This window comes from Anneissia japonica, unplaced genomic scaffold (genome assembly GCF_011630105.1).
Source record: "Anneissia japonica isolate Jap-2015-1 unplaced genomic scaffold, ASM1163010v1 scaffold287719_len1884721_cov185, whole genome shotgun sequence".
In the NCBI taxonomy this organism is placed as follows: Eukaryota; Metazoa; Echinodermata; class Crinoidea; order Comatulida; family Comatulidae; genus Anneissia; species Anneissia japonica.
The window spans coordinates 166,814-190,723 of NW_022715822.1; the positions used below are offsets into that span (position 1 = coordinate 166,814).

General features: G+C 34.8%; 4 protein-coding genes across 5 annotated transcripts; 2 read left to right on the top strand and 2 right to left on the bottom strand.

Annotated features, from left to right (window-relative positions):
- Positions 1 to 1,641: 1,641 nt before the first annotated feature.
- LOC117109459 (28S ribosomal protein S22, mitochondrial-like) lies at positions 1,642 to 7,394 on the top strand (the record flags this gene model as incomplete). Its single annotated transcript, XM_033251823.1, is given in 7 exon segments — positions 1,642 to 1,775; positions 2,360 to 2,524; positions 3,824 to 3,961; positions 4,457 to 4,540; positions 5,037 to 5,182; positions 5,490 to 5,598; positions 6,031 to 7,394. Coding segments are annotated over 7 exon segments (887 nt in total), but the record flags the coding sequence as incomplete, so codon positions are not given.
- On the bottom strand, positions 7,030 to 18,300 carry LOC117109460 (elongator complex protein 5-like). The gene is made up of 8 exons (XM_033251824.1): positions 18,093 to 18,300; positions 14,495 to 14,555; positions 13,672 to 13,803; positions 13,334 to 13,527; positions 12,885 to 13,078; positions 11,778 to 11,870; positions 11,111 to 11,211; positions 7,030 to 10,828 (listed from the first exon to the last, which is right to left on the bottom strand). The coding sequence occupies exons 1-8, from the start codon at positions 18,154 to 18,156 to the stop codon at positions 10,729 to 10,731; spliced, it is 939 nt and encodes a 312-aa protein (XP_033107715.1). The 5' UTR covers positions 18,157 to 18,300; the 3' UTR covers positions 7,030 to 10,728.
- Positions 18,301 to 18,537: 237 nt separating this feature from the next.
- LOC117109462 lies at positions 18,538 to 22,154 on the top strand. 2 transcript variants are annotated; one of them, XM_033251825.1, is made up of 2 exons: positions 18,538 to 18,715; positions 20,363 to 22,154. In XM_033251825.1, exon 2 carries the CDS (start codon positions 20,432 to 20,434, stop codon positions 21,332 to 21,334), a length of 903 nt encoding a protein of 300 aa, XP_033107716.1. In that variant the 5' UTR covers positions 18,538 to 18,715; positions 20,363 to 20,431; the 3' UTR covers positions 21,335 to 22,154. The 2 variants fall into 2 exon arrangements, with proteins under 2 accessions (XP_033107716.1, XP_033107717.1); XM_033251826.1 differs by lacking the exon at positions 18,538 to 18,715 and adding an exon at positions 18,761 to 18,873.
- Positions 22,155 to 23,342: 1,188 nt separating this feature from the next.
- Positions 23,343 to 23,831, bottom strand: LOC117109374. The gene has a single exon (XM_033251684.1). The coding sequence runs from the start codon at positions 23,829 to 23,831 to the stop codon at positions 23,343 to 23,345; it is 489 nt and encodes a 162-aa protein (XP_033107575.1).
- Between the last annotated feature and the right edge of the window lie 79 nt (positions 23,832 to 23,910).

Sequence of the window (23,910 nt, forward strand, 5' to 3'; positions counted from 1 at the left end):
CGGATTAATATATAAGCTCCACTGCCTGAAAGTACTAGTTGCTACAGTTAACATTTTATCTAATTTGTCTTTGTCTACATCAATTAAGTCAATGTCATCTGCGTACTCGCACTCCAAAGGTATACAATTATACGATATAGGTGGATTTGGTCGAAATGAATTGCAGATGGCACGTGTTTGAACTAATGCACCGGCTAAGGTAACAGTAAATAGAAGACCAGACAAACAATCACCCTGAAAAGAGCCAACAGTACTCTCAAAAGCAGCAGATACATTATTACCGATCCGAACTCTTAAAACAGTATTTGACAATAAAAATCTAACTAATCTAAGACTATCTTCATTACACCCAGCGTCTTCTAACAAATCAATAACAGTTTTTCTTTTAATCGTGTCAAAGGCGGATGTCATATCAATTCCAATTTTATGAAATGAAAAGTCACGTTTCGTTACCACTGAGATTAAAATTCTCTGACGCCAAACAATGTCTGAACATCCTCTACCTTGTTTGTAAGCGCTCTGCCATGGACCAGTATACTCTTCAACTGTTTTTTCAATACGTTTAAATGTCAATAATGAAAGAATCTTTCGAATAGAATTGCTTAATGTTAATGGTCTCAGACTCTTGCAAGGACCTTTTGGTTTATTTGCTTTTTGAAGTGGTGTAATAATTCCTTCGCCAACACAATTCATATATGTATTTGTCTCGAAGCAATTATTAACTATGTTAGCAATTTTTTCATGAAGATTGTCATTCGCATACTTAAACAACTCTCCAGGAATTTGATCCGGTCCACTTGCACGGTTATTTTTTAATGCTAAAGCGGCGTTTCGTATTTCTTCAACTGTGATAGGATTATTTAACGGTTTTGCAATATCGATAAAAGCTGGTAATGAATCAACATCGTCACTTGTAAACTGCTTCTGAAACCAGTCTTTTACTATTTCTACTTTACGTTTATCTGAGAATACCATATTATTATCTTGATCAGTTACATAAACATTTTTAGATTTCTCAGACTTTGACAATTGTTTGACTGCTTCAAACATTTTACGAGAGTCGCTTGTTGTATTTATGACTTCAGCTAGTTCATCTGCATTTTTTTCGTCAATTTCTTTTTGACGTTTAATTATTAAGTTCTTACATTTATTTATTTTTTTACGAATTACTGTACGGTCAAGTGACTTATTCGTTTCATTTAATTTTAAACTTAACTTATATCTTTCATTAGAGATCTGTGCAATTATTTTGTCATTACCTGTATTACATTTTGATTTTTTTACACAACCAATAGTATTTCTTGCTGCTATACGAATACAATTTAACAATTTAGTCATACAATTATTTGGATTTAAGTGCTTATTATTACAGTCAGAATTGGTTATTTGTACTTCAAGTTCATCACAAAATTGATTTCTATTTTGATATTCCTTTAACAGTGAGCAGTTATATACTTCTCTGGATTTGTGCTTTTTAAATGTTAGTACTCGATCATGTACCTTAAATTGTGCACAAATAATCCTGTGGTCACTATAAGTCCTAGTACCAGAAAATGCTCTTATATAATATATAATATATATAATATAGAGACTCATTTTTACATGCATTATACTTTAGATAAACAATTCTAATACTTTCAGGTTTTCAAGATGAAAAAATCCAAGAAATCCTGAAAAAAATCACAGGAATGCAGTTGGAAAAAATATTTAAACCAGCAACAGAGAAATTAGAACCACCAAAGTACAAACTATTAAGCCAAGAGAAACTTCAAGAGGTAGGCCTATTGTCCACAAATGTTACAGCCAAACTGATTGAACAAGAGTAAGCCTAGAGCTGTTTTGTAGTGGTTGCTTTTCTATAGCCAAGGTTTCAAATCCCATAGAATAGGTTTTTTCATGACAGAGGAAAAATACCCCATTTCCTACAACGTAGACATCATAAAGAGACTTAAGCCGTGTTCACATTAGACACCCCACGAGAAAAGCTAAAGCCACCCCCACCCCCATTGAAAATGTCAGAAGCAAAATAATTACGCTCAAATAGTTAAAAATCACCTCATATCACCTTACTTTATAACCTAGTTCCCCCTCACCTAATCATCGAGCCTCCTTCATTCCCCATCAGCTTGTCAATCAGCCCCTTCCCTCTGCTTTCATTCTCCATTAGCTCTCCCATCAACCCCCCCCCCCTTCCATTAGAGCTTCCCCCTCCCCATTTGAAACTCCTGGTTGCAATTCAATGCCTTTAGTTTATCGAGCATCATTTCATCCTGTCATTGGCATGTGTACTTGCTGTAAAAACAAATGTCAAGAATCTCTCAATTTTAAGTAATTTATCGGCATTCATTTTGTTTTTTAGTTTAGAGAAATTGCAATGAGGGCAGCAGAGGAGAGGCTTCAGATGCCCCCTGTGTTGGAGGAACGGAAGGAAGATGATACGGTAATTGTGAAAAACCCAGAACTAAGAGGGTTAGAGACTTCCAAGTATATTTTCACTGATATTACAGTGGGAATCAATGACCGGGTAAGCAATGTTACCAGTTAACAATTTACTTAAATAATATATAATTATATGGAATCTTAAGGTCCACTGATTAATCTCAGATAAGATAGTATAATACATACTCCAAGTATCGAAATGCACACCATCGTGTCGGGATTCAATATTTTGACATTAAGTATGTCATCATCAGGAATCTTCATTTGGCAATCCATACAAGTACTAAAAATATGGTTATAAAGCAATTGGTATAGTGCTTATCTATACAAAAGTGGAAATTATTATACTTCGGTTGGATTAATACATTCAAAAACTTTTTCATGCATTAATCTGACCTTTGTATAATAATTGGATTGGATTGGATTGGATTTATTCGGTGTAAACACCAAGGATAGCCCACGAAAGTCTAGAAGAAGACTTATTTCCAGTGGGGTCCTTCTGGTGGTGATTAGACAGTACACCGGGAGACAATCCCCTACTCTTTTCCGAAGAGTGTACTGTGTTCTTTAACGTGCACATGGGACCAACGGCTTAAACGTCTCATCCGAAAGACGGTGCGCTATTTTAACTTGCATTTCAGCCCTCTAGCTGAAACACAAGGAGAGGCAGCGATGGGAATTGAACCAGGGACCTAGAGATCTCCACGGTTCAGCGCACACACACTGGCTACCACCAGATTAGCCGACTGAGCTAAGCTGCCTTTCATTAGTGTATGATACGCATCTGACCTAATTTCTTATTATTAGTGACTCGGCTAAATTCAGGGACCTGATTGTGTGTACAGCAGGGATTTGAGGCCCTGTCTAGATTATCAAATTTTATGTGAAAAAAAAAACATGTGACATGCCTAAATATGGTCATAATGACATCACATCATGACCATATATAGGCACATCATGATTTTGTAAAAGAACATTTGATAGTGTGGACAGAGCTTTAGTCTCCTCTGACAACCGGGAGTTCTTATTCGAGGGAGGCGTCAAATTGTGACTGTGTGATCATAAGACTTAATGATCACAACCAGGTTAGAAAAAATTTAATTCTGCAGGAGTAGAACATTAGTAGAATGTGTTGAGAATGATGTTGCTTCCATTTGATTTGTCTACAGTCATTTAGGGGACAATTTATTAAAGGTAAAAAATAAACACCCAGTGCGTTTATTCGATTGAGGCATTTATTCCAAATACTGTAAGGCTCTAGAGGAGGAGTTTATTTAAAGCGGGCCCTTTATTCCAATAAATATAATATATGTTGTACTAACTTGTGACCATTTTAAAGAAATTGTGTTACCAAAATGTCATTTTCCCCTTTTTATATTTTCAGGAGCGTTTCATTGTGGTGAGGGAGCCCGATGGAACATTACGCAAGGCAAAATGGGAAGAGAGGGACAGGCTCACACAAATATATTTTCCAAGACAAGGCCGTGCTCTTGTGGCGCCAACTTTGTTTGAAAACCTGCAGGTATGTTAGAAAGGTTCTACCTTCAACCAACCACTGCAACCCAGGCCTGTAGCCAGGAGGGATTTTGGGGGTCCGGCCGAAACACCCATTTTTAATATTGTAGTACAGTAGTATTTTATCATAACTTTTTTTTATTAAGTCTGGTTTCCATAGAAATCGCTACACGCTATCACCGACTCCTTTGGTGACGCTGATTGGTCAGTTGAATAAGAGAGCGTTGCCGATTGCCTTGAGGACAGCTATGCAGTGCAACGATTGCATTAAAAAAAAACTGTAATGTAGCGATTATATGGAAACAAAGCTTTTCAGAACACTTCTAAGTTAAACTTGGCCAGGCAGGAAACCCTCCTTCACATGAACCTAGTTATGGGCCTGCAACCAGTGAAGGATGCAGAACTGGTTAAATTTTCAACAGGTATTAAAGTATAAATATGGGCTCAAAATTTATTAATGATGTCATGTTTTGAGAATCACTTTATCGTTTTGTTTCCCCAGAATTTCTTTACCAGTGACAGGCATGAAGAACTGTTGGATCTAACCTGTGTACAGTTTGAACCGGATGACAAGAATTTCATTAGAGTATGATGTTAAATTTTATATAACATGTATTTAGATTCTTATCATTTGATTGGTTGAATATAGGTCACATGGATTTTATTAATTGTTCTATTCAATAATAAGAAATTACATTGCTCAGCTGATGTCAGTTTTCTTTAATTTTTCTCTACCCTTTATTGTAATTTTATTCGACAAAAACATGTGACATGCCTAAATATGGTAATGATGACATCACATCATGAACATATAAAGGCACATCATGACTATATATGGACATACAATGGTAGACGTAAAGGTAGGAAAATAACCGATAACTCGCAGCGTCATTGTTATCACTGTGCGGAAACAGGTGCTTATAGTAGTTCATATTCAATACAACAGTTCAAAAAAGAAATACAAGATGTATTGCTTAGGTTATTACTTTTCTACTACCAATTTGTTTTATTAATAATATAATAATCCTAGTAAATTATTTTTTTATTACTCTCCAATATGTTTTGTTGATTGGTTTATTCAGGTTCACAAAAGTGTTTATGAAGATATTGGGAATACATGGAAATATGACTTACTTAGATCAACACGGCACTTTGGCGGCATGGCATATTATTTCACTCTCAATAAACGGATAGATGGACTTTTAACAGACATGATTGAAAGAGATTTGTAAGCACTCATTTGTTTAATTAATTCTTTTGATATGTATCGGTCATAGTTTCAGGGGTGGCGCCAGGATCCAGAATTTGCCCAAATGGTGCGGGGATCTGATTTTTCTGATATGGAAGCTGATGTCCTAAACGACAGCATTAGTGGGTGTGGTCTCAGGCATCGCTCAAAAATCTTTCGAAACTTAATTATATAAAAAGCAATCAAAATATCACCAAGAGTATATCTTTAACAGTACACTTAATGATAACTGTATATTCTGTCTTTTGTGATGTTCATGTTTTATTATGACACAATTTTTCTATAGAATTGAAGATGCTATAGAACTTGTGTGTCTATTCCTCTTGCTTCATCCGGACTGTTCATCTGGGAAAGAAGTGAAGGAGAAAAAGTTGACTAGGATCGACATAATAAAGGTGGGCTTACATCTCAAGATTCACTTCATTACAACTGTGGCATGGTGGTAAAGTGCCTGTCCTCAAACCCAGGATTCTGGGTTCAAATCCTCAATACTAATAATATGTTAAACTTATATGGTGCTTCATGCCACAAGGATTTGTTGTGTTTCATATTATTACCACCGGTCATTGAATCAAACACATATGGAACACATAGATTCCTGGGGAGAATTCCGTGTTGCAGCACATACGAAACATATTTATTATAAAATATTATTTATTCAGGATAATAAACTGTACATTTCATAAGGAATATTTGTACAGTATATTGGGTTGTTTTTGGGGTTTTTTTTCAAAACATTGTCCAAAATTGACAAAAAATTTGAAATATATGACAGTGTTTAATGTGAATTCATGATTACTGTTATTAATAGTGATTTTCTTTTGTAGGCCTACCTACGCCTGGATACACCTCACCCAGGAAAAGTGGAGCTAGCTCTACAGGCATATGAGAATGAACTCCAAGAGCAAAAGGCTACTGAACAGAAGGAAAACAACTGAAAATTTCAAATTAAAATAAATTTAGTTAAAATATTTCTGTTGGCGTTTCAGTTCAGTATCGCACAACTGTCCTTGAAGACAAGTCTGCTGCCCTCTCTAGCCTTCACTGGCAACTAGTTGAGGGCAGTAGTATTCAGGCTTTCCAACTGCAATTTTTTGTTCAAAATGATTTTCAATCAACTGGTACACTAGTGCACTAAGCTGGAAACCATTCCTCAAGCCGTGTTTACATAAAATCGCTACACTCTATCACTGACAGCTTTCAGCAATGCTGATTGGTCAGTCAAATAAGGGACAAGCTGACGTTGATGATGAATCAGAGTTTATTAAAAATACTACTAAAAGTTGAGGTGTTTTTCTAGTAAATTAAATAAAAAAATTTAAATATGAAGTAATGCATTGTCTTTTACTAACATCATGCCGTCATCCATCCCACAAATTCACGTCAATTTGTCATGTTTGAAGTAATGTTACTGTATATATTAGATTTAGCTTAATGTTTACATCACCTGCAGAACAGTGTCAAAACAGTTCTGGGAAAAAATATTTGAACATTCTATAGAAGCACTAAATTGGGTGAATTTCTCCTCAAAATTGTGAACTCTTCTGCCCGGATTTGTAAAGGCGTGGATCACCAGTTGGCTGTTTTGATCTTGTGGTTGGCGTTTTATTGGACAGTATTATAGATTACATTATAAAAAAATAAATCACCAAATTTGCCTCCCTGAACACAAAAAAGCTAATTTTTCGAGTGCGTTCTGCCCCTGGATGATCACCAGGGACCATTAGCACCCACAGGTCCTTACTGCATCCACCAAACTTTCAAATGTGATGTATCCTATGCATACACAGGCTTGTCACATAAAACTTGATAACAAAAACAGGAAATGGTGTTTAAACAACTTTTATTACAGAAAAAAACAAGGATAGTTTGTTTCTCAAGGTAAAAATTTACATCAGAAATTTGTCTTCAAAATATTTTACAATCCGGGTTTACAACAGCACAGGAAAACTGTTCCTTCATCCTAATTAATAGATTACAAAATAGAGGGTGAAATAGCACAGAAGGTAATAGCATCAATAGTTTTTTTACAGGGGGTACCCTAATATTTATTTGTGTATTAATATACTGTATTCCTGACCTAATAACTCTAAGCTACTGAAGTTTGTTTTTTTTTTCTTTTGTTCAAATGATTACTGTACAACTTTGTGAGTATTGTTTTTTTACAAACAGATCCAGGGCAAAAAAAAAACACATGTTCCTGGCAGCAACCAATAAATCCCTACCCCCAGTCCTTAACACATTACGTGTGTGCCCCTCCATCGCAAAAACATTCTGAATCTTCCCGTTTTACAATTGACAGAGTACTTACAACAATACATTTCCCTCAGTCAATGGATTACTTATTGGCTAACATGGACAACAAGGCAACCTCTTGTTTTACTCCTTGATGGAGAGATGAATATAATACACCCAGCTTAGAGAGTACTTATATAATATATATACATTATCTATGTTGAACATGATACAGGTTCAGGGCACAGTGTATGCCCTTAATCAGCAACAGTGTGTTGTTACAATTCTGAGTATACAGTATTACTATAATTTCTCCAAAAAAAATTGAAAACAGTAAGTCCTAATCATTTTAGTGAAAAATGATATAACAAAAAAATATAATATAAAAATTAAATGTAATGAATTATAATAAATTATAATTACAAAATTATAATTAATTACAATATTTGTTAGAAAACATTATTATTTTAATGTAAACATAAAAGATGAAAGCCTGTAAATATGGATAATTTATCGCTGTTTGTTTTAAGAAATAAATATTTAAAGTTAGGAATGTAAATTAACGTCAATGAACATCTTGCATGAAACATGTTCAAATTATCTGTATCCACTACTGGAATTGAATGGTAAAGCTGTGCTAGGCACTTTACATGAGGCACAATTAGTAACAAATTCTGAAATGGTCACTTAACTACTAAAAAAGCTAAAGATATTTAATATCACATCTTGCTGCAGGTGCAGATATTAGAACCAGGGGCAGCGCTAGCGGGGGTCAAGAGGGGAAAAAGACCCCTGCTGGGACCCCCTATCAGGAATTCCCAGCAAGGTCATCTTAAATGTATTATAATATATCAAAGGTTTGACCAGTTTTTGTACAAATGTTTACTTCTTATTTCTAATTACATTGGCTGGTTATGGTCATGCACTGAACTAGTTTGCAAAATAAGGTGATACTTTTTCAATTGGGGGAATGCATCCCCGCGCACCCCCTAAGTATGCTATTGAGAGTGGAAGACAATGTGGTATGGTATTAGCAGCGCAAACATCCATCTATTCTGGATTTAGAATTCCTTTACAATTGTGTGAAAAGGGGTTTGTCTCCCTGTAAAACATGGTTAGGCCTTTTTCAAAAGCATGGTCACACACATGGGTACGCAGATATATTTTGAGTGGGAGGGAATGGCTACATGTATGCACATGCTGTTACAGTCAAAGATAAGTAATTAACAAGTTAATTTCTAAATTTGTTTAATAATGTTGTAAGATAACGTATATGGTAATGGTGGGTAGTTCATTAAAATCAAAGTTAGGAAAACACATACTGCTATTTGCAGATGTACACAGGAGGCACAGTGACATCCATGCCCCACTCTCCTAGAAGCTACAAGCCCACTTTTTAAAAATATCCTGATTCGCCCCAGACTGCAACCAGTGTTGAACATGGAACACAACACTTATTGGCAAACTATTAAATAGCTTAAATAGAAATTTAGGTGATATTCTATTGGTAAGGCTACAGTAATTCGATTATAAATATTTTTCTTAAAAAATGGAATACCATTTCATTAGAAGGAATCAAAACATTTTATACTATTGAATAAAAAGATAAATTTCTTTGATATACAAAAAAAAAATCACAATTATGGAATTTATTAATAAATTACAATTGTCTATTTTTGAGCACCAGGATCTTTGGGTTAATTAATTTGTTCATCTGATTTTTTGTTGCTTGGTAAACATTTACAGTGTCTAATTGGCTGACTTATATATAACTTTGAAAGGTGATCGGTCAACAATATGAATTCATTTATAATCTGATAGGTTTATTTTTTGACTGCTCAGATATGATTCATTTACAACATTAGACAGTCTAATGTGATTAACTATAGCTTAATTCAACTATAATTTCATTGTATCTGTTCTTTGCCCTGATTGGCTGCTCACTGTAATAAATATAATACTAAAAGAAATCAAATAAAAAATGAAAGACGATTTCTGGGAATTTAAAGTTGAGGCAATATTAATATCCAGTGAATACGTATTATCAAGGTTGATCAACAAATAAATGATTTTAAATGTATATACTGAATGCAACTGGTTGGAGGTGCCCCATTTTTAGTATCATGGTCCTTAGTTCAAATCCTGCCAAAACAGACTAAACAAATATTTTTAAATCATAAAGCTTCTCCCAGACATATCTGGTTTAAAACGTGTCTTTTTGTTGCAAGTCGAAGTTTGATCAAATATATTTGAATCTGTTTCATAGCAGTTCAGTGTCTTACAAAGGATAAATACAAAACAATTTTTTTTAAAAGATAAATAAATCTGACCAATCATAAGGTGGATTGAGGATCACGTGATTGTAGTTAATAAACACATTTAAAGGTGATTTTTAAAATCTATGAAAAAATTTATCAATTGCGATACATAGGGTGTGGTATGACCCCTTTTATTGATATCCCCACCTAGTTAACATACACCCTTAACCCATAAAGTACTACAGTGTTACGTCACAATACCACATGATACTACTCCATTGCAATCGTTGCAAAATGAGTTCAACCGGACGCCATCTTCTCCACTGACAAAAACTATTGATTCCAATTTCTAACGTAATTATTAAGATGTTGTATATTACTTTTTCTTTGTAAATTTAAATTGATCATTAAATGTGTGTTTGATAACTAATATAATGCGAGCTTTTGTGTTTTTATTACATTTTGATTTTGAATTTAAAAATGCCTATTCCAGAAAGCCTATGAAGTCACTCAGGCGTATTGAACGGTAACCAACGTCTGATGACCATAGAGGGCGCCAACTGGCGTCGTGGCGACACGACTGTGGTAATCTATTGGGACAGATATACTGTAACTAGAGAATATTTCTCTCCATGTGAATTTAAGTACTGTAGCAGTTTCTAACGTTTTATCTTTAAATACAGTTCAAAAATTCAAGTTTTTATATGTAATTAAGGCTATGCACCACATCCCAACCAATCCACTACTGAGATCTCAGCATGTTTAAATTCTGAATATGCGGGCAGAGAAGATAATAATTAATATACAGGCACAGAATTAAACCTTGTAGGAAAATAACAAAACATAATGGTTAACAAAAATATTTGTCGAATACCAACGTTGTATCTTTTTTCTATAAATTTTTTTTAATTTATTTATTGCATTCTAAAAACCAATTTAGAAAAGGAAGAATTCTGAAAATTGGCTTAAGTACTGGTACATGTAGAATGAAGACCATCTGAAGAGTTGATTGACAGTAGTAGGCTCCGCCTCTCAAATGTCTAAATCATCATCCGGATCCTCATCATCAAAGTCGTCAGCATCGTCAGGTTCGTAGTAAATCTTTCCTCCTGGATTCAACTCATCTGCTTTTCTGCAATTAGAAAAGTGATTATTGATTATAGGTTATTTGTTAGCAATACAGGTCTATAAGAGGATTACCCAAAACCGACTGTTCTATTATATTTGAGGGGTGTTTTTAAAATAAAATAATGGGTGCTGATTAAATAGATATTTTAACATGAACAAAGTAAAATAAACCATATTCAATAATGGTTGATAGCTAATGTATATATTTTCATAGCACCAAATACAATATTATACAATTGTAAAAATAAAGTAACTGTTCATTTTACTACACACAAGTTTATCTTACCGTTTAGCACTAAGTGTGTACGGGAGAACCACTTCGCTTCTCGCTTGTCTCTCAGAATCTCGCAATGTCAAATTGAAAGTTAAATTTGCTGTAGGATCTCCCTATAAATGAGTTATAAATTAATTAGTAAAGTAAAAATAGCGCATTACTTTATGATAAAACAGAAAATATGATATGATATCTACAACTACATGTTGGGGGTACTTTTTTAAAATCAAGATTTGGCAAGTCATGATCAAGGATTGGCTGAGCATTGGGGCGCTTCTCAAGAGTGTAGTGAAACGCTTCCACAACTAGAGCTCCATCTTTATTTTTTTGTTCATTTAGGAAAGTGCAAGAGATTTCAATAATGAAATGAGTGAGCATTGACAATCAATGTTGATAACCTTATTTTTTAAAACATAATATTAGAGGGTGACCTTTCAAGCTCATCCTAGAAGGTTGGCTCATATTCAGAAGCCCTCTTAAATAAATTAAATAATTTGATGCTTTATCAGTGAAGTCTCATTTTGAGCCTTAGTGAGTATAGAGATGATTTTTAATCTTGGTTCAAATCCTTGTGCTATCACAGGATTTGAACCCAGGACCCTGGGATTGGAAGGCAAGCACCTTAGCCACCAAGCTACATCCCCACTGCGATAAAATAAAAATAAAGTTAAAAACGTACTTGTTTAGGTGTTTCCATTGGAATAGTAGTTAGTCTCTGTTCCTCTGGGAATGTAATGAGTCTGTAGTCACCATCCACACTATAGCCCTCTTTCTGAAAAACACAAATTAATACAGTAAATAAAACAATGAATACGAGTCAAATGGTAATTCCAGGGATGTTCTCAAATCACTGTGAAAATTGCTAAAAACTACGATTTCATCTCATAGTGGTTGAGGTTGAAATCGGCGCTGGTTCAAACAGCACGTTCATCTATAATTCTGGAGGTGGAACAAGTCTTCTAGGATAAGGACTACAGTATATACACCATAGGCCCAGTGTACACAATTGACTCATGTGCATTTTAAAGAACCCAGTACATATTTTTAGACGAGTAGGGGGTTACTGGTCCATACAGCCTGTTACCCTACGGTTATGGACCGTTAGGTCCTTTGTAGGATGTACCTACGTAAGCGTATGGTGAGCAAAAGAAGTAAGATTTCAATAACTATACCAACAGCATCAATATGGTAATAATAGGTTTATGTCTCTCTTTTGAAGAATGATAGTTAGGCGGGGGCTGACCTATGTGTTTGAAGACAAGGGTGAATCCGGGTATATGAGGCACGTTCTCAAATTACTATGAAAATTGCCAAACACTACATGATTTCACAGAGGCTGAGGTCACAATCATTCATTCTCACTGCGTCTTCACTGTCTTATTCAAACAATGAATTGCAAGTTGAATGGCTGAGCGATTACAGGGGCGGCCACAATGTACACACATAACATCATTGCTGGTTTGAGCGGCACACTCGCCTATGGATCTGATAGTCAAACAAATCTTCTCGGATAATTACTATAAACTGTAGGTCCAGTGTACACAATTTGGCTCCCAGTGCATCTTCTGAGACGAGTAGGGGGTTAACCCAGTGTACTGGTTCTAACAGCCCCTACTGTGAGATAGCTGGTACCGATTTACCTGGTAGTTCAGACACGAAGAGGCTCTTAAGGGAGAAGCAAGTTACTGTAGCCCACTAATCCACACCTCAAGTGCTTTAGAGTCTTCGGTATAAAGCGCTATATAAATCCACCAACATTACACATGAAAATTACAGTATCTCTCACCTTTTTGAACACTTTGCCTGTTTTTCGTTTATGTACAATACTACAGATGCCAAGAGGCGCTTCGCTTAAAGGAGCTAAAGACATGTAGGAGGACAGGGTGAGCACGGTTGATGCTAGGTGGTTTATTGCACGGAGCGCATTCTCGTCGTGAACATCTTTGTGAAGAAGACACACAACTAGACAAACTTCAAATCCTATTACAAAAAAAACAAAAAAAACAAAAAAAAATGTTTATAAATTTATTTTATTAACAATAATTCTAGATCTGCTACTACTAATTATACTCACTGTTTAAAATAGTATCATTGATTGCATTTGGCTTAATAAACTGTCGTACACTATGCAATGTCTTCCGCTCTCTTGGGAGTATTTTATAATGTATTAAATTAATGAATGTGTATGAGCTTAATGAATATTTATCAGAAGTTTTCTTCCTCTTTCACACTTACCTAAATCATTGGATCTGATGAGTTGGTCTAGTCCATTACACACGTACGTGATTGACTTACGAAGTAGCACAGGGCTTAACGAGTCAACAACAACACAGACCCTCTTGCTGTCGTCCCGGTTACACTTCTGCACATTTGTCATGAAAACATCTTCAGAGCTGCTTATATCTAAACTATTATGTCTACCATTTGAGCTGTAAAGTCAGATGAATAAATTAAAATTGATTCATTGATAGGTCCACAACTATTATGTGATATCATTGTTTAAGTATTGACCTCTGACATAGCCATGCTTATTTAAAACTACAAGAGGGCTTATTGGTGATGTCATATATTACCTGTTTAAGTTCCACTGTAGTGGGTTAGTCCATCCATCATGACACTGTAGTTTACCTTTAATTTTTGTGTCGATGGTATTGATGAATACATCAGGTGGTGTGTCAAAGTTGAATATGTGCACCTGGTCCAACCTGCAGAAGATTTGGCATAAATTCTTAAAAAAATATTTTTAAATATTTGGTAAAAAAATGATGAGGAATGGGTTCATTAACATGTAGATATGAATAGAAACTCATGCACTTGATTAGGGATTCATGCACTTGGGCAACAAGCATGCTACTGGCAAAGTCAAATTATGTTGATTAATGGAATGGAAAAAAGCATGCAGACATAACAAAATACAGACTAATAATGTAGCAGAGGAGTAAATGACACCTTCTTAACATGGTTAGGCAACCCCTGGACATTTTAGAGGGAAGACCTGCTGGGCAGGGCTACGCATGTATTATTGGGAGAAGGAAGATCAATCTGCTTAATATGAGTGCAGATTCAATTCAATTTTCTTACCTTAGCCCCAACCATAATGGGGCTGAGGTGGTCTAGACTCATCTGTGAAAGTCCCACTAGCCCCCTCTATTTCCTGGATCCACTACTGTCATGGAGCAATTAATAAATCCATGGTAGAATCTACCATCCCCCAAAATACCAAAATAAGGAAACCCACTACAAGTCATGATAGACACCCATAAAAAAAACACCCCACCACCCACATGTCCCAGGGAAACCCACTTAGAAGCAAATTCAGATTCACTTGTTTTTAACACAATTGCAAGTTATGTTATGTGAGAGTGACATAAAGCAGAGATAGAGATAGGCATTTACCTGTAGGCTAGTTCGGTTGTGATACAGCGAAGAAGAGCCCGGCCACTGTGTGCCACTGAATCTACACACACGAAGAGAAGGAGAATAACATGGTGCAAAGATAGAAAAGAAAGTCACATGACACAGAATGAGCCAATGAATTAGCATACTTGTTCACAAAATATTACATATTCATGTTATATGTTAATTACAAAGCCAATAGTGATTGAGGAAATTAATGGTAGGCATGGGAGTTGACAATTCAATAAAATGTGAAAAAAAGAGACAGACAACAATACTTTGTGTATACTTATTTATAAAATCACAAGCTCCCACATCCTGTTGCTTGCCAAAAATTACATTGAGTGGCCATTAAAAATAGAGTGTATTGAAGCATTGCTCCATTGTATTAATAAACTGGGCTGAGCCTCGAAAGAGAAATGGTTTCACAATGAAGAAACATCTCACAACGAGGTCAGCTAGGCCAGTGAAAGGAACCCTTGAAGCAGAATGAAATCCACAACAAAACGGTTAGTCAAGGTGACAAACAACTCATAACACATTCCCAGGCATCACACAGCCACCAGGATTAACAGATTGTATTTTAGAGACTTGCGTTTGTTACACTAACATTCATGAACCTGGGTCTGATAATTCCTCCATGGTCTGACTGTTTATTCTACTGTATTCTAGCACCCATACCAAGAAGAGCTTTGTTAATACATCAGCATATTAGTCTCTTACTTAGATCACTTGCCTAAGCCAAATCTAAAATGGAATTGAAAAATTGTTCAACTTACCTGTAGATAAAATTTAACTTACAGGTCATTAATTAATGGAAAACACAACAATTTGGCATGTATAGTAAAATAAGATTGACTTAGAAATTATTCGAGTTAGGCGAAGTTGACTCAGGCAAGTTCAACTGTATTAAATCCAGCGGCAGGTAAAAGGAGCTCTGCCAGCCCAGGGCCCACCTAAATTTGTCAAAATGTTTTGGATAAAAGGAGATATAGAAACTTATATTCAAATTTAAAGTCTTTGAGTGTCATTTCCAGCCGTCTAGTGGTGCCATAATCATCAATTTTCTTACCTCAGACCCAACCATGGTGGGGCTGAGGTAGTATAGCTCCTACATCTGTGAATGTTCCTCCCTGCCCGCTCGCCCCTCTATTTCAAATTCCTGGATCCGCCACTGATATCATATTATTAATGTCATCATTAAAAACATTTAGAATGCACTGACAAACAATTAAAAAAAACTAGCACATCTAAAATCCAACAGTGTAATTGGCAACTGGGACCCAAAAAGGGCCCTGAGACCCCTAGTCTCAGAAAGCCACATTCCCACAGCCCCACTCTTATGCCACTGTTATTACCATTTAATTTCAATTAAAATTAGAATGAACAACATTCATTAGAACATGTTTTATTTGCTAAGAGATTTATATACCATTCCTATACTTTGCCTACTGCTGCTGACTTTTACCATTAAATCAATTTGGTTGGCTGGCATTAAGTATACAAGTTATAAAGATGTTGTTCTTACTGTAGAAAATACTTAGTTTAAATCAGCAAGAAAAACTGAGAGTAACTTTACATGAGTTTTTGGGACCGAGTTGACATGGGGCAAAGTTGACATGGAGCCAAGTTGACATGGAGCCAAGTTGACTTGGGGTCAAGTTGATTTGGGGCTGTGTTGACTTGGGGCCAAGTTTACTGAGGCATAGTAAACTTGGGGCCAAGATAGTTCTGTATGATAATCTACTAATTTGTTTATGGGCTGCATAGGATAGGCACATTCATGCAGTAGTAGTAGTAGAAGACCTACTGACAAAAAAGATTACCATCCCTGGTAGTTATTTTAGTTGTACGCGTACAGTAGGTAGTATATACATACAAATTGTACCAGCATCGTTTTCATAATAGTTTATCATATCTCTAATAATTATTTTAACACATTTTTATGCTAACTGGTACTGGTACTTGTAGCCATTGACATTATGTTGGCGTTAAAACACTGCATTGTGATGAGGGAACGTAAATAAATAATATTGTTTCATCAGTGTATCTCTGTCACATAAATTTATCCACCATCTATCTTTTCACACTTTGAAATTGAATTTAATATCTTATGGTGATTAGAAAGTATAAATAATCTATCTAGGTAGGCTGGGCATTGCTTAATATTAATAGCCTAGGCCTAGTCTCCTCAGGGTAGCAGGTTAAAACGGAAATAAACCCAAACAGCAATGATTAGTACTACAACGGCAACAGATCAAAACGGCAATGACAAGTAGCAATAATAAGCATACTGTAGACTAAAACGGCAAGGGAGCAAAATCAATGCCAAGACCAAGTGCTGCCGGGTGTGGGCTGCAGTTTATAATTTTCAGAATCATCCTGAAATTGGCGATCGTCTGTTGGCAAATCAAATATATTGCCATGGGCTCTTTTTCCTGCTTTTAATGTTTTATCGCGGATTTTTTTTTTCCCACATTATTATTTAACTCATTAACTGTGTTTCATCCAATCCTTTTATTATTGAATTTGTATGTTGTTATTGTTATTAATAGGCCTATTATTATTTTTATTATTATATATTAATGTTTTTTTTGCATTTTTTTACTTCTATGAAATAAATTGTTTTAGTGTCACTTTGTCTGTATTTTAAAGTTTTATTTATTTATTTGGTTTATTGCTGTTTTGGTTTAGGGCACATAGAAAAAATTATTAGATTATCACTTTTTTTTTTGATTGATGAGGACGAGCTGTTTTTTTTTGTTTTTTTTTAATCAACTGGTACAATATATTATTTCGCTTTTATTTTTATCGATGAGGGAGGGACTGTTTATATTTGCCCTGTACCTGGGCCTGTAATAGTAAATATTGTAAATATTGTATAAAAACTAGTTTAATTTTATAGTTTTTTTTTAAGAAAATGTATTTGAAGTCACAAAATTGCATTGTTATTTTATGCTGTTGAAATAATTGATGCGGCAAAAAAAAAATTTTTTTATTCCCGCATCAATATTTCCCTGAATTTTTGATGTGGGAGTGATAATCTAATAAATTTTTCTATTTGCCCTTATTGCCATTCTGGTAAAAAAGTGTTGCTGTTTTGGTTTATTGCTGTTTTGTTGGTCATTTTCGTTTTGACTAGCCTAAACTAGAAAACCTCCTCAGACTCCAGACCAGGGAGTTTTGCACAGCAGAAACACTCTGTCTTAATGTAATGAAGAAAGGAAATAACCACCTCTTCATTCATTGGGATTCTACAACAATAACAATGAACATTCAACAACCACTATCAGTCTACCTAGCCTTGCCTACACTACACTATTATGAAAATGAAATGAACTATCACTTCTCAATCAAAGACTGCTTAGCTGCTAGGGGTAGTCCAGGAATAGTAAAGCGGCCTAACTACCTAGGACTAGCCTATGTGGTAATTAGAGTCTAGACTGCTATCTAGTGGCCAAGGTCTAGGCTAGCGATATTGAGGCTAGTTAGCTGGCTTTCGTCAAGCTCATCACACAGGCTAGGCTAGCTAGATATTTTACAAGCAAGGCCTCGCTGACGGCTGACTTGTTTTGGTAATCAAAAAAGAGAGGCTTACCTTCTAAAACGATCAATTGTGAACCTTCCCTGCCATCGATAAGTTGCCCTAAAAGTGTAGCCATTTAACTATTAATTAATATATATAATATAATATTAATATCACAAGTTTAATTTTTTGTTTATTCTCGGAAAAACATTTCTTTGTTTCCTCTTCGTCGACTTCAACGTAGCGCGTATCGCAATGACCTGAATAATTTACCGCACGAATAATGGAATCTTCTTTGATGTTGATTTCATAGAAAAAACGATGAGTCGTCAGGTCATGCTTCACGTGTAAACATGACCTCAATACAAAATTCTTACTTTTTGCATGCTATATTTAAATATAATTAAATATTTAATTAATTAAGGTTAGTATTATTCCAAATAATAGATTATAAAATATATTTTTGTTATACAATATAACAAAATAAATTTATTTGGTTGTATTGATAATGGTTTAACTAACAATCATATAAGCGCATGCGTAGTGTTGTCAATAACAACTATAATATAATCCAACTAAGATGGGCAATTTGCTGTTAATACTCCGTTTTAACTACTAAATTTGAAATCTAATCTTACGAATGAATACTATTTTATTTGTAGAAAAGGCGAGGAGGTTGTACAGGGCCAAAAAATGTAAGTAAGTGTGTTTGTTCACACCGATGCAAGCAAGTGGGACGACTGCCCTGCTGGCTGGGTTGGTGTAGCAAGAGATTGTCATCATCATCAATCTTTTCTTGAGGATGATGTCATAAAATATTAATTAATCAACTGAGTTCGCCTCTCCCAGCAAGGTGATATTTTGCTGATCATCAATGGCTTTTTTTATTTGTAATTTGCTTTAAGGTTGTGTTCCCGCTTGATAAGTATAATATATGCTGGGTGGTGGGAGGAAGCAGGTCAACTCGGCCACAAGTCAACTCGGCACAAGTCAACTCGGACACAAAAAGTTCGGCTGCAGTCAACTCGGCCACAGGTCAACTCGGCCACAAGTTATTTATAATTAATATGAAATGTAAATATTACAGTTTCTGCATCCCTTTTCTTCAATATGATTAAAATCGTTGTATACATTTCTTCACACTGTACTCTTGTTCAACAGAGAAAACCCTACAATCTGACAATTGTAACATTAACAATTTAAGCAATCTTAATAATTAAGAAAAACACATATATTAATGTTTAATTTTGTTCACTTTAAAACACTGACATAAAACATGAGTACATACTGTAGACCTAATCATAAAAAATTGAAATAGAAAAACCACATTATGATTTTTTTAAATGTTAAAAATTTATTTGGAATCCGACTAAAATCAAATGAATGCACGATGGCGTGCATTTCGATACTATTTTCTTCAGAACCACACCCAAGAATTAGGCCTACGTTAAAATTAGGTGGGGTGCAGCATCTAGTATCAATTATCCACAATAGGAACAATTGGTATTGTTGAGTGACAGACTTCAGTCCTTCATATTTTTTCGACCATTGGGGGCTATGTTTGAAACCCGTCAGTGACAAGGAAGCATCCAATGATGGTGAATCACCAGTGACATTTACTTTAATAATACTAATTAGTCATAATAACGATAATAAAAGGATAAAAACAACAATATTAACAGTAATATTTATTTTAACAATACTAATAGTAATAATATGGTAATAATAATAATATTTAAATATCTATTTTAATAATACTAATTAGTGATAATAACATTGAAGGTGATAATAGCAATAATAAAAGCAATAATAAATTAAAGATAACGTTTATTTTTATAATAATAGCTGTAATACTAATTAGTAATAGTAATAATAATGATACTTATAATAGGCCTACTTAGTAATAATAGGGGAATAATATCGATAATAAAAAAAGGTGACAACAACAACAATAATAATAATATGAGAAAAATACCAATAAAACACCAATAATAATATTTTTAAAATTACTATTAAAATAATAATACTAAGACTAATATATAATAATAATATGAATTTAATAGTAACAACAATGACACCAATAATAACAGCAATAATAATTATTGTGGCCGAGTTGACTTGTGTAAAATAATATGCTTAGTAATATAAAAACATGAGTCCAAAAATGTAAAAAGTGAAAAGGCCAAAAAGATAAAGATTACATTTATAATAATTGTATACACAGATTTCTACAAATGATTAAACAAATTTCTAAAATACATAAACAGTTTTGATTTGATAAAATACAGGACATGTTTAAATTAACACCATGTATTATTTGTTTTCTCCACTTTCTCTTACAGTACACACAACACTATGGCAACATAAATCCAGATTTCTATGATGAAGCACTAACAAACAAGGGCCACACAATGGCAAAGAGGGCGCAGCCGCAGACTCAGAACCGAGTAAATCCTTGTGGTAGAAAGGTTCCATCAAAGTACAGACGCAGTGATTCCCATGATGCAACTGATGGTAGAGGGCTCATTTCGAAAAGAGGAATCACTGGTGCTGAGAGTAAATCCAATGGCCAGGACAGTACATTGTTTATGATTGAAAACTCCATCCATCAAGAAGAAAGTATGTCACGGCCTGGGTCTGCATTTTCTGTGTACCGCCCATTACCAGAAATTGGTCAGAAGTGGAGCAAGACATCTTCAGATGTACTTGATAATGTCATCCAACATGTAAGCAGTTTGCAAATTCAAAAGGACCACAGTCCACATGTTAAGAAGAAAAAACAGACGGAAGAACCAACATCATTAGAATATGACAACTATAATGTTGAAAATAATGTTTTTCAGGATTTTAACATAACCAAACCAAACAGTCCTAATGCCAAAATAAAGAAACATGCATCATCATCAACTATTAGGAATCTTGAGCAAAATGAAAGGCATACTGGAATGCAACCAAGGAAAATCACAAGAAGAGAAATGCGGAGTATACAACTGCAACGACGACGGAGCTCCCAGATGAATTTAGTGCCTCAAGAACCTTCGGAAGGAGTAGAGCGGTTATTAATTGCTCTAAGACTTCCAGGTGGAGAGAGGATCCAGCGTTTTTTCTCACCTAACAATGCAATAAAAGATGTGGTGGCTTTTGCAGAAAGCCAGGTTAAAGAATCATTAGCACACTGTGATGTCTTTGAGAGTAGTGTTCCAAAGAAGAAACTACTGAACCTAAAGTCAAGTATCAGAGATTGTGGCATTCAAGATCGCACGTTGCTTTTACTTGAAGAACAAGATGAAGAAGAAAATGATGACACTGGATGATAATTTCGGTTCGTTTGTTGTTTGTTGAAGGTCAATCTTGGAAAGACCTCATCTGCAATGAATTTCTCTGCCAGAAAGTAACAAAAGCTTTGTCATCACCGAAGGATATATTTGGCGAGGACCAGCCAAACCAGTCACTCCTCGCAAAAAGTGTTCTGAGGATAATGGCCAAAATATGTTGGAATGTCAAAATTTTTTAATCCTATTTTATTGCGTTAAACTAACTGCTATGTTGATATTTTCCCCATGTTTTATGTTAAAACAAAATTTTTTTAACAATTTGGTGATTGTCTCGGCCTGAGTAATCTCTGAAATCATAAAAAAAACCTGAAGGCTGATTTCTCGAATACTGCTCTTTGAACAGCTCAGTGTATCTTTAAACTCCTGTAACTTCATAATGAATTTTTGGATTAAATGAATCTTTTACAGTTTTACTTTCATTGTAATGTTTAACTTTGTACTAGTAAATAAAAATTGATAGGACACTTTCGACCCCTGGTAAACTAAAGCATTTGTAGATGATATGACTGTGTAGCTGGATGGGGTTGACTATAACTATACTGTTTTTTGATTATGAAGTTTTATAAACTTTTAACAATAAATTCAATACACGAACTACAGTAATTGCTTACATTTTATGTTTAAGTACATGTACAGGTTATTTAATTAGCTTTCAATTCAAAATAAATTTTAAAAAAATTTGTTCACCAATTACCAGATAAAAACATAATTATCTTGTATTCTGTGCACCGACCCTAAAATTCATTTCAAAAGAAACAGATTTTTTTTTATATAGTAAAAGTAAGTAAGTCACTTAAAACTGAGTTGTTTCAATTTGTGTTCTATTAGAAGTTGACAACCCAATCACAATTGACAGTTGTCATTGAAAAAACTAAGGGAAATATTTAGTGTTATAACATCCAAAGCAAATATGTTAACAACTTTGCTCTATAATTAGAATAATAAAATACAATTTTGGGACCACAGAAAAGTGGTCTTCAATTGGAGGTGGTCTATAATTGTAGGGTTTTTAATTAGAGGGAGACCTGTATAATTTGAATTGAAGGTTGTTCAGAAATTTGGCAAAAATGTTACTGACAAAATGGAAAGAAAAAATAGAAATAAGCTTTCCAATGGTACGTCTTGTGAACAACTGCTGAATAAAAGGATATTTATGGACTTATTCGGAATGGAGCAGAAAGATAAAAAATGAGGGCATTAAAGCCGGTTTTACACTAAGCAAATTTATCCATGCGAATCAAAAGCGTTGGTTCATGCACAGTCACATTTTTATCAGAGTTTTTCGCTTCAGCGAAATCAGTAGTTCGAACTGTTCTATTTTTTGCGTAAAAAATGGCAATGTGCGATTTGCGCGAATAAATTTGCCTAGTGTAAAACCGGCTTAACATCATTATTATAATGTGATGCAATGTAACTTTCAACATTCTTCTTTTGTTATGTGGCTGCTAAGCGTTACCAGCGAGGGCGGTAAAGCACACGTCTTTTCGTAAGTAGAACCTATTGATCATTTTACTGACTGTTTTCATGTTCCTGTTTAGTTGAATTCCATTTGTAAGGATCAATAAAGTAAGTTTACCTCAACTTGGGAATCGACTGAGGTAAAGGTGCTTGTGTGTAGCAGTATGTAGGTGTGTCTGAGTGTGTGTGTGTGTGTTTTGTTGATGCAATAAGTATATATTGTTGATAAATGTTTAGATGTGTGAACTTGGTTTTGATTTTAAATCTTACGTATAAATAAAAACATAATAAAATTGTATTTATGCTATATCAAAAAATGTTAGTACTGTACTTTTTTTCTTTTTTCTTAGTCCAAATAAAATAAAAATATAGAAAATATAAACATAGAACTCTGTTTCTATTGTAGTGGCGGTATTTATTCAAGAAACTGTCTTAAAAATATTACATGTTTATTCTTATTTAGTTTAGACCTCTTTCAGGAATGTGAGATGAAATTTAACCGTGTAATACACGTAGCTCAATTAATGTATCATTTATCACGATGTGATTGTACAAGTGGTGGTAGCAAGTTCGGCACGATTCCTCTTCCAATGTTGCACGGAGTGTGTCCAAAACGTGTCATCACACGTGATTTATCCTGTAGTGTCGGGAAGACCACAAGGGGATCTTGGTAACTTGACCGAGACGTTGATGTTAAAGTGTAGTGAATGTCCGGTGGCTTACCGTAGTTGCTAATGTATGGTCCGTGGTGTCCAGAAGTCCAGTTCGTTACCTGTGTGTGGCGGATCATATCTGGCAACCGCTTCTGAATTGAATTGAAATCCGGTTTCCAAATCCCAAATGTGAGATTATCCTTGTTGTACGGTGATTGGTATTTTAGCCCCACTGAATGAGGATTTTGACGGCGAGTGGGGGACATCACTCGTGGGAATATTCTCGGACCAGTTTCAGATAAATCAAAGTCTGTAAAAGTCGTTGTTCGTGGACGTTTGTATTTCCTAGTAAACACGTTCGCCATGACGAATAATCAATCAACTACTTTACTCGTCCAGTACACCAATGCTATTCTTCCCTAAAATCATGAAAGTTTTTAACTG

Coding starts and splice junctions, on each gene's coding strand:
- LOC117109460 (XM_033251824.1), bottom strand. CDS start 18,156: ATGGCTACACTTTTAGGGCAACTTATCGATGGCAGGGAAGGTTCACAA. Junction 13,804..14,494: donor ACAACCGAACTAGCCTACAG/GTAAATGCCTAT, acceptor AATCTTCTGCAG/GTTGGACCAGGTGCACATAT. Junction 11,871..12,884: donor CAGGCAAAGTGTTCAAAAAG/GTGAGAGATACT, acceptor TGTGTTTTTCAG/AAAGAGGGCTATAGTGTGGA.
- LOC117109462 (XM_033251825.1), top strand. CDS start 20,432: ATGGCAAAGAGGGCGCAGCCGCAGACTCAGAACCGAGTAAATCCTTGT.
- LOC117109374 (XM_033251684.1), bottom strand. CDS start 23,831: ATGGCGAACGTGTTTACTAGGAAATACAAACGTCCACGAACAACGACT.